Source organism: Eumetopias jubatus, unplaced genomic scaffold (genome assembly GCF_037043125.1).
Source record: "Eumetopias jubatus isolate StellerSeaLion01/CBP00866 unplaced genomic scaffold, mEumJub1_p1.0 scaffold_1, whole genome shotgun sequence".
NCBI classification, from domain to species: Eukaryota; Metazoa; Chordata; class Mammalia; order Carnivora; family Otariidae; genus Eumetopias; species Eumetopias jubatus.
Genome location: NW_028274807.1, coordinates 73,991,047 through 74,002,415, shown reverse-complemented (window position 1 = coordinate 74,002,415; position 11,369 = coordinate 73,991,047). Strand labels below are relative to the sequence as shown.

General features: G+C 41.0%; 1 protein-coding gene across 2 annotated transcripts in view; it reads right to left on the bottom strand.

The window, feature by feature from the left end:
- Nucleotides 1-3,522: 3,522 nt before the first annotated feature.
- Nucleotides 3,523-11,369, bottom strand: part of MB21D2 (Mab-21 domain containing 2) — a 115,164-nt gene continuing 107,317 nt past the window's right edge. For both annotated transcript variants that reach the window (XM_028101202.2, XM_028101204.2), the window contains exon 2: nt 3,523-6,327. In XM_028101202.2, the coding sequence (XP_027957003.1) occupies nt 5,063-6,327 (1,265 nt within the window). In that variant the 3' untranslated portion in view covers nt 3,523-5,062. The remainder of the gene's footprint in view (nt 6,328-11,369) is intronic.

The following is an 11,369-nucleotide window of genomic DNA, read 5'->3' as shown; positions in this document are numbered from 1 at the left end:
GGTGTGTAAATAGATGGATCTGCAGATCCAAAATTGAGATTATTTTGGAAACAGAGGCAATCTTGGATTGACCCAGAAAGGAAGAGAATAGCTACCCCAATTCTGCATTTTACAAAGATATAAAGTCAAAAGATGTAAAATCAAAGTTTAACCTTCACCCACACTTACCACCCTTTAGCTTCTGTGATTAATAGGTGGAGAAGATTGCATATGAAAAATATATCAATGTGTCCATCCTTACCAAAGTCACAGTTAAGAGTCCACTCATCCTTAAGAGAGGGAAAGTGGTCTAGAAATAAAACATTCTCATCTCAGCTGCTATATTAAGGGTAAATATGTCTTTTTTTTTTTTTTTTTGAGAGAGAGAGTACGCAGGGGGAGTGAGGAGGGGCAGAGAGAGAATCCTAAGCAGACTCCGAGCTGAGCCTGACTTGGGTGGGGCTTGATCCCACGACCCCGACATCATGACCTGAGCCAAAATGAAGAGTTGGACACTTAACCAACTTAGCCACCCAGGCGCCCTAAGGGTAAATATGTCTTTAAAGATATTTGAACGACAGCACTTTTATATGGGGGATAGACTTTTCTCAAATTTCTTCATTATTCTAAACCACACTGACACAGGTATATGGTCTCCCTGATGTTTGATGAATTTGGGACCCAATTGTGGATTAAAAACCGTCAACCCAAACTTAGAAAACCAGGGTCACGCTACATTGGTCTGAAAGTTTAGTGCCATACAGCAAATGGTAAACTTTGTGAACCATAATGCTTTTGGATGTACTGCTAGTAGGGTATGAATGCTATGACATGGGCATAGAGAAACACAATTATTGTAGATAAATTATTACAAGCTTGATTTCTACTGTATATACTGTATGTTTTCTTAAAAAGAATAAAAAGTATATTTTCCAGCTAATTAACAGAAGGTAGAATTTTAGACATGTTGCAAATAATTCTCCAATGGCAAATATCTATTCTAAACAATGTAGATCATACGCTGTTTACCTATTGAGGAAACTACACACATTTCTAAAACTATTTTTTTCATAGAGGAGCACTAATTATATTGATTCAATCAGCTAAAAAATACATATTATTTACCTGATATTAATAACATAACAGTAACAGAAATGATGCCCATCCTTCCTTTAGTGTATGTAGTAGTTAGTGCTCCATTTAACGGCAAAAAGCTTTCACCCTCCGGGTCAGAATATGGGATGGAAAGTATGAAGTAAAAGCCTTTCCCTAACCCCTAATAACGACCAGTTGGGAAGTGAAATAGCCGTAACACCCCCTTGGGTGACTCAAGGGAAGAGGTTTTGGAGAGAGCAGATCAGCGTGGAAGTTCAGCTACTTCCCCAAAGACCAGTGCAGAGCTTTGAGGCAGCAGGAAGCCACCTAACCCCAGGACCGCACAGCTGCTGCTAAGCACCAGCTTCCTTTTCCTTCCCAGCAGTCTCTTCCAAGGCTGAACTCCAAGTCAGGAAATTTTTCTCAGCAAGGTAATGATCTGATCCAAAATAATCAACACTTAGCTGTGAACAGCCAATGTGCTTAATCCTCCCTGGAAGTGTTACAAAATAGTCTAGAGAAATTTCCAATTGGTGAAGTGAAGGCAAGCGTGTGTGCATGTGTGTGCGTGTACGTAAGGGGATGATACAGAAGTCACTTCAACTAGCCCCAAAAGACTGCCCCCTGCATCCTCACATCTCCACCCGAAAGTAAAATTAGCCACATGTGCCTGCCACTCTTCTCTGAAATAATTCTGTAGAGATATCTCAGGGGTATTTTTATTTTTATAATCTCTGATCCTAATTGGCTCCTTCTACTCTGAAACCAACCTTTATTTGCATCTTTGGATCTTCCATTTCAAATGAGAAAGGGAGAGTGTAGAAAATAATCTTCTTTTGAAATATGTGAAACCAGATCTCATCAGGGAATTAAAATTCTATTGAGTTGCAGCTTGTAATTTCCCACAACCAAAAAATAATCAGTTATAAACTATTTTGAAATTAGGACTCCAGTCTTAAGGCTTTTTCTATTGTACTTGAAACAGAAGTGATTTTAACCAATCTTCTGGGCTTCGGAAGGAGAGTAGGTTAGTAATTCAATTACTTACTAAGTTTCAGATAAGAAAGGGTATCAGACTACATACCATTTCTATCCATTTTTCAACAATTCCTGACCTGAGTCCTAGGTTTATGGTGCTGACAGAACTAAAAAATATTTAAGTTTTAAAATTACTAGGTCTCAGGGGGCGCCTGGGTGGCTCGGTTGGCTCAGTTAAGCATCTGACCCTTGATTTTGCCTCAGGTCATGATCTCTCTCTCCTTCTGTCCCTCCACCTTCTAATTAAAAAAAAAAAAAATTACTAGATCTCAGGAGCCTCTGGACTTTTTTTATGAAGTTTAACCAAGAATTTGGCGAAAGTGTTCTTACTAGGACTAGATGTGGCAAAAAGAAAAACACGCTAAAAGGATCACTGAAACTAGGTTTTTATCACACCTGGAATGAAATTTTGTCTGCAAACACAGCATTTAAAATATTGTAGATGTTGCTAATTGTATTTGAGAGGCCAATTCAAAGCACAGTTATGGCGGTTTATAGTTGACGTTAAAGGGAAACGCCTTTGAATGTGCTCGCTACTTTAGCGGTTTATAACAATTTCTTTTAATCAAGGAAGTGTAACATAATGGTCAAAGTATAATAAATCTGAACAAACTCTACCAGATGCATATTTATTAGTTACAGAGGCTGTGATACTCTTTGGACTTAATCAAGTCAGATAGCATAGACCAGCGTTTAGATAATAGGTATCTCTGATACCTATCCACAGAAAGAGATACACATCCACTGAAATAGTTTGGTATGTCAGTTTAAATATGTTGATGAATTGAACTAAATTCAAACTGGCTAAAAGAGCTAAATGTTGACTCATTTAACAAGAAAATCCAGTGTGTGTGTGTGTGTGTGTGTGTGTATGGCAGGGCGTGGCAGTGTCTGGTGGCTCATGGTTTTCTTTCTCTTCTCTCCATAGTATCACACAATGTCAGTTTCATCCTAAGGCTGGCTCCAGTCATGATTACACAATAGCTATCAGAGTGACAGAGGACAAGTGCTTCGTCTTCCACATCCAGAGGCCTGCGTCTTCCCCAGAATTTCAAGCTAGAATCCTGAGCATGTCCCTGATTGGAACAGCTCACATCATATGACAAATCCCTAGCTAATCATTGTGGCCAAGGAAATAGTTATGTCAATCGGTTTATACCATGTTTGGAACTGGGGATGGAGTCATTTCATGAGAAGGACATAGATTATGTGGCAGACAGGTAGATACTAGGAGGAAAGCTAGGGAAATGGACAAATGAATACTAAATGTTCACTACATGGACATCTGGTCTGAAAGACAATAGCAAACCCGGTGCTGTACTTTACTGAAAATCATTGTTGGTATTATTAATAACAGTTTCTGGATCACAAACTAATAGCAGCAATAACAACAAAATTCCAAGGCCAGTATGTTTCTTTTATTATTTTGTGTTTGACTTAAGATGGTTGAATGATTTCATTTTCAGTTATAAGCATTACATTAATTCCCATGCAAAAACCCAAGACTGCATATGCCGGATTTCAATTGGCCAAAATTCAACCTGTGAGTCTGGACATTCGAGATCAAATCCAAAATGTTGCTTGACCTTTCCAATAGTAGACATCATGGTCATCCTTTGAGATATCAGCAGGGCCCCTGACCTCTCAAACACCACAGTTTGCCATGAGTCCATACCAAAACAAGGAGCCAATGCCTTGCTGTATCTAAACCTGATAAGTGATTTCATTCATGAAGATAAGACACCTCCACACGAAGCTACCACCCATAGATATGTCCTTGTACCTGCTCTATAGAAACACCTGCTTTTGAACAGGCATGCTATCTTCTATTTGGGGATTATAAATTCTTTCTGCCAGTTTTCCCCACAACTCCCAGTAGAAGCAAAGAGACTTTACAAAAAAAGCTTACCTCTATAACCCCAAAAGCAGTACATACAAAGACACCTACTCTATCAAGTATATATTTTCTCCAGCTTTGGATGGTCACTAAGCAGGTGTAAAGCTTCACAAACTTCTCTCAGTGAGGCAGGAACCAGGAATATCAAAGAGGGCAAAACAGGACCCCACAATTAAAGGAGAATGAAACAAATGCAAAGAATCATTCTATTGATTGAGAGAAATGGGCTAAATAAAAAACAATGATAGCATTTCAACAGTGGATGTCAATTTATATTGAAACACACACACTGGAACTCTGACAATGGCCAAGATTTCATTAGTGCAAATAACAATTATAATGGTATGTTCTTTAATAGGATTTAAATAAGGCTTCAAATAATTACACACGCTAAAACTACCATTTGGAAACCTTAATTCTGTTTGGAAAGTTGTCAAACACAGCCTCCAAACCATCCAAAGTTCTGATCTGAGGACAATTACATTCAATGAAGTTGCTCCAAAACACAACTAGTAGCATTATCACTTTCAAAGTCTACATTGTTTGGTGGAAAGAGGGAAACTACTCTGGTCACTGGTCAAAAGAAAGAAATCCAGCTAGCATACCAGGTAGTTTCCAGGTTCAGATGATTTTGAAATATCTGTAGTGATGAAAGCTCATTTAAAAAAAAAAAAAAAGACTCCTGAAGCGTCAGAAAGAGATCTCTTGCCCTATCCTCATTAACAAATTTGCACAAAGCATGAAACAGTAAAAAGCAAGAGAATTCATGGGCATTTTCATCTATGGCTCAAGTTCTCCTTAAAAAAAAAACAAAACCAAAACCAGTGTGACAATACCGACAAAAAGTAAACAACAAAATCAGAGGCAGAATATGAAATAGTAATATACTGTTTCAGAGCCTGCACTGTCCTGCAGAACCAGGAAACTTAACATGTGTTCTTAACAGATCCAATCTAGGCTGGATATGTAAAAAACGGAAAGTCGGCATCACAAACCACACTACACATTATGAGAGTTTTAGAACCAGGAAAAAGAAAAAAGGCAGCAAAATGCTCAGAAAAATTTATCATCGATTCTGAAATGGGGCCTCGTGACATCATCAGGGTTAATAAAGACAGAGATGGACTTCCCCGGGTTCTCAGTCACTAGCTGTTGCAGTTTTTTGGCCAAACGGTCATCGGGCTGGTTGGGGTCCCCTCCGTCAGACTGCGGGGAGGGGATGCTAGTGGTGCTCCCTCGCCTCTGGAGCTCCAGAGTCAGCCGGTTGGCTGCCTTGACGTGCTCGATGGCGGTGCGCAAGTGCTCGGCTGGGTCTGAGCGGACGGAGGAGAGCTTCCGCGCGTGAAGCATGACGGTCTCCTCTGACAGGTGCTCCAGCATGTTGCACTGAGGGATGAAATAATTGGGGCACATCTTGTTGACCAGACAGTGTTGGAGGTCATCAATGAGGCCCAGCAAAAAGTGGGCTGCATAGTCTTCTTGGGCCAAGTAGTTGGCAGGAAGTCTGTCACAGGCCCAGAGCATCATGCTCCGCAGGTGATAGGGGCTGATAGCCTTGGGCCGGGACAGGAGTTTAATGATGATGGCTTTGCACGCCTGGTAGGCCTGCATGAGGCTACTGGAGATGCACTTCTTCAGCTGCACCTCGCTCCTGGCGAAGGACAGCCGCCATTCATTGTCCTTCTTGCCCTTGTAGGAGCAAGCAGGCACCAAGTAAAATCCACTGATGACCTCTTCCTCAGTGATCTTCCCATCCCAAAAGTGGTTCTCCATGAGCCAGCTCTGGGCCACTGCAGGCCAGCCTTTGAAAGATACCACGGGGACAATATCATACAACATGCGACTGCTCCCCACACCCAGGATGATGGAGATTATGGTCCCGTTCTTTTCTACCTTTTCCACCTTCGGCATCCCTCGCTGGGGTTTCTTCTGGATCTCGGACAGGACAATGCTGATGGAGTCATGGAACCAGTCGGCCACTTTGGTTGGGGAGAAGAAGTAGTTGGTGGCACCATTGATGTGATCCACAATGGTGCAGCAGTCTTTCCACTTACTGATTGTCCCCTCATCAAAGAGCCGGAGGCTCAGCCAGGAGTGGCACAAGGCTGAGTGGCGCATATCGAGTGTCACAGGCTGATTACGGTCATGCAGCTTAAGGGCTGGCACCAGAAGAGTGAAGTCCATATCATAGTCTGTCCCCCGGGCATAGACATTAAGCTCATCTAAGTCCAGGTCCACCACACCTTCCCGGACTCCCCCAGAGAGCAACAGGTACTCATTGGCCACTGGAAGTTTTTGGTCCAGCTTTTGCACCATTCCTAGAAACAGAAAGAGAAAACACTATTACAAGAAACACAGACAGCAGAGTCCTTTGCATCAGAATTGAACATGTTGAGTTTCTCAGACCCACTATTCATTAGAAGTACAAAATCAGACTTTAGGCTGCTACACGGGCCCAGTCAGCAGTATACTTTCTTTCTCATCAGTGATAGAATACAGCCTTTACCAAGTGGGAGAATTATGACAGATTTTCTCTTGTGGCAAGAGCAGTATCTTTTTTAATCATAAACCGGGGCTCTTCTTCCCCCGGTCATCACCTTGGTTAGTGGCATTGCCATCCACTAGGTCATTCAAGCTGAACACCTCAGTAAGCTTCAAGTTTTGTTGGCTTCTACAGCCAAATGTTATCTATATAACCCCTGTGACATTTCTCACTCCTTCCCTGTTCTCCATCTCTGCTGCCATCATATAAAGCCAGGCTCTTTTATCTCTTGCCCAAACAGCCTCCCACCCCTAGGCTCTTCCTGTTTAAACCTTCCTCTATCCTGGCGATTCTCAGTGTGGGCTGTGGACACTGAATGTGGGGCACTGTCAGGGAGTGGTGAGGTCACAACTCTTTCCATAATAACACTAACACGTTATTAGCCTTGTTTACTGTGTTGAAATTTGAACTGACTTGATGGGATGAACGCAAATGGCGGGTCAAAGTGCTAGGCATTCGTGAAGATAGTGGCACCAAACTTACAATGGCAGTCATTGGACTCTTTATTGATGACATGTACTAGCATCAAAAAAAAAAGTTCAGTTGCACTGAAGAAAATCCCTAATGGAAAAGAAAAATGGGTTAATTTTTCTTAAATCCCAACTCTAGAGCAACCTTTCTAGTGTTCTGTGCAACAAAATGGCAAGTGACCATAGAGCACTTCTGCCTCATACTGAAATACAAAAGCTGTCTTCAAGAAAGCGCCCGTGTTGGAGTTGTGAGCTAAGTTAGTGGCTTTGTTCATGGAAGACCATTTTTGCTTTAAAGAACAACTGATCAATTATGGGCATTCAGACTTGAGTATCTGCTAGACATTTTCATTAAAAAATGAACAAAGTTAGCCTGTCTTTGCAAAAACAACTAAAATATTTATTGATAATGAAAAAAACTGGAGCTTTCCAAAAAAATGCTAAATTTTAGAAAACTCATCTCTTGTACCATGAGCTTAATATCTTCCCAAATGGTATGTGTTCTGGTAAGATTGGTGGTGACATAAAAAGTGTGATTTTTGGACGCTAACGTGAGCTCTTTAAGAGCACGGACCACGTCTCAAATCTGTATTAGGCAGGCATTAGGCTCTGCACCCAGCAGGTGCACAACTGGAGCTAAGACTGGATGGCAAAGGAACAAACAGAAGGAATTAATGGGACTTAACCATGAAGAGCTTAAATAATTATGGACTAAATGTAAATGACTGCTCCATTGACATACAAATGTCCCCTCCCTGCCAGCATCACTCTCTGTGGCGTATTTAATCTTTTCCCCAAAGATCGCAAAGAACTATCGCAAACTACAATTCCCTTATTCACCGCAATTACTTTTAATCAACATAAGTTTATTATTCATAGGATAACTCCAATACAAATAAATAAGTCTTGTGTATGTGTTTATGCTACCATTTTATTTCAGAATTTAATACTCAAATGAAATAAAAATGTGCTCTTTTCATTCTTTAAAATCCTATTTTCCAAGCCATATTAACCATGAAAAATTCTTATTTAGTACCATTTCCTTACATATAGCTAGAAACACAGCAAACTATCACTTTTGTTTTAAAGCAATCAAAAACTGTCCAACTTTAAAGAATCCACAATTAGTCAGAAAGAGAATCCAGTGTACCTGACTTCTGAGGCTGTTTTTTACATGCCTTGTGCTATGCCACGCAGAACCCTTTTCAATAAAGGACTTCTTGTCTCAGTGGCTGGGAATCTGTCAACGCAATCCCTTAAGGATTGGCTGCAAAAAGTCAGCTCAACCACAGTCATGTCCTGTGTTTGGGGTGAGGGTGGGGGATACACATCGATGTGAGAATGCCCCGGTTCAGGATACTCCGAAGAATTATTCAAATCCAAAGTTCCCAGGGGGTCAGCTAAGGCTGACATTGTGGCCTGCAAAGAAACCTGACTTCTCCCTCTGCCTGATCCCGCTTTAGGTCCCTACCTTCCACAGTGGCTGATCCCAGGGGGGCGCTTCTTAATAAATACCCTAGGGGCACCTGTGTGGCTTAGTTGGTTGAGTGTCCAACTCTTGATTTCAGCTCAGGTCATGATCTCATGGGTTGTAGGATGGAGCCCAGCATTTGGCTCTGCCCTCAGTGGGGAGTCTGTATGAGATTCCCTCTCCCTCTCTCCGCCCCCCCCACTCATGCATGTGCATGCGCACGTGCACTCTTTCTCTCAAATAAATGTTTTTTAATAAATAAATATCCTAACTCCATTCGAAGGGCTGCTTCCTGAGGAACCCAATCTAAGACCCTATATTCTAAACAAGCAAAAAAAGCCTTCACTATAAAGTCAGCATGGAAAATTTATCTTTCTTTTAAAAGTGGTTTTCAAAAACCAAATTTAGTAACCAAGGATTGAAAGTTATCATAAACACCAAAAGCAAGATTCATTTCTCAATTGTCATGTTTCAGTATTAAGCTCATCTTTACAATTGTAACAAATATTACCACTCCAAGTATTAAGATAAGATTTGCTTCTCAGAATCCAGGGTAGGTTGGGAAAATGGTTTTCACTATATTATAGGTTCATAAATAGGTAGTTCTTTCAAAGATAAATGTTTGATAATGAAATTTATCATTAGTTCAAATATTTTTAAATTCTAGCATTTGGTGCCATAAATACACATAGGAACCATGTTGAGAAGTGTTATGATTAATAAGTAAGATCTGAATAAATCAGAAGTGGTATTATAATTTGGATGCCACATCATCAGTATTCCCTCTTAGGCATGACTCAAAACTCTGTACATTCTTTTTTGCCCTAGACAGGATCAAACTGGCTCTGAGCATACCAGCAAGGACTTGTCTAGACAACCAGAATAAGTTGTGCATTAACAAGCTGGGTAGAATTTGTTTACAAACATGCCACTGAATTTTGCCTTGGACTGTCAATTTTGGTTTGGATAATCACCAGGTTAAGAAAAAGCTAAAACTCCCTTCTGCCCTCTACTGGATTAAAGAAGTTTTAACATGTTTTCACTTGTTAGCATATACACTAGGAACATTCCTGCCAGTAATAAAATATTCTTTTTCCTCCCAGATGCAGCTTATGCACCTAGTTAAAATGTTGCCCCTCCCTTCAGGAGACATAAAAGTATTTGGCTAAATTCTGTTATGAGGAGTTCGGTTAATTTTGGACATTTACTCCTTTAAAAGGGGCAGAGAGAAGTTTAGCAGCAAAAAAAATATTGCAGAGGTTCATTTGCTAAGCTCCTAAAAGTTAGAAAGAAAGTCCCCAAGGCCACATATTTTGGGAAGCTAGTCCCCTGTGACATCCACATTTACATTTAGCCCACCTGAGCCCATTAGTCCGCAGTTTTACCAATGATTTGGTAACACAAACTGGAGCCTGCCCAGCATTCTACTCAAATGCCCTCCTTGAAAACTTTCCTGGGCTAAGTTTAAATGAAAATGAGCTGACATCAGCTATCATGGCAGATGGGTTGCCATGCAACTAAAACACAGCCAAGGGCTGGAAGGAAAAAGGCAAAGGAGAGAAAAAAATTCAACCATATACTTGGGCCATGGGTACCAGTTCCAACAAGTGCCATCTCTGAATTTATCCAAAGATTTCTGTGTAATTACAGGAGGGTGATATCAAGTGACTGGCTGCTTAGCTATTAGCAAATTATCCAAAACCATGAATGAGAACAAAAGGAAGAATCACACATGACAATGCGCCTGTTAGCAGGAGAAATGCCTTATTCCCCAGGGTGGGTCTCTTCTTTTTCATGGAAGTATGGGCATATGGGTGCTCTTAAAAACACAAAAACTGTCTCCCAGCCTCCCTTCCTGTAACTGATTCCTTGATTTTGCTTTATTTCATAGTTTCTACTTAAGAAGACCTTAATATTACTGGTGAAACAGGTAACTAAAGAGTTCACAGGGCAGCTAAGCCAGGCTACAACTCTTTTACCCAAATCTGCTTGTTCTCAGGAATGCTGTCTGCCACCACATTTCTGTAGCCTAATATTCTTGCCTGATATTGTGATAACCAAGTGTTAATTTTGTTGTTTTGCAGAGACTCAAGATTTCATCAAAAAGCCAGCCAAGCCAGTCAGGACCTCTGGCCTCCTCTTTGAGCACACGGAAATGAAATTAATACTCCCCTGCTCAGTAACTTCCTCCGTCCGATTTTGAGTCACCATAGCTTCTCTCCCCATTACCCAGTCCCTTTTCCACTTGCCTTTAGAAATCCTGGACCCTCCCCTCTGGGAGGTGGATTTAAGGCTTGCCCTCCCACCCCCTTATTTGGCTGCCTCTTGAAGAGACCCCTCCTTGTTGCACACTCTCTCAGTGATTGGTTTCTTGGTGCAGGGGACAGGGGAACTTGGGTTCTGTTTACACTGGAGCCTCGAGTTTAAGGAACGACTTCCACATCATCCACTTAGTCCTTTGCTGATTATCTTTAGAATATCAAGTGAAAAATGGAACTCTGTCCCTGACACCCTTATATTCTAGTGAATAAAACTTTTATCAATTTCCACTGAATTCAAATTACAAGCTGCCATCACTCAAGCACATAATGCCAGATTGTTAACACGGGCACACATGAACCAGGTGTGGTTTCCAGCCTCACAGCTTCTCTCCAGTAGGTATGTGGGGACTCAGGGAAGTAACTTATTAAATACTAAGTACATACGGGAAATTGGTGCTTGTACAGATTCCATAAAAAAGCAAAACAAAGCCGTTACCTATGCTGAGGGGAGAAAGATAGGCCAAAGAGGTAAAATGTTTATGTCTTACTACTGAAGCTACAGAAGTAGATACATTTTGTCTCTATATCTTTGTGTATATCAAGGATTTCTATGCAG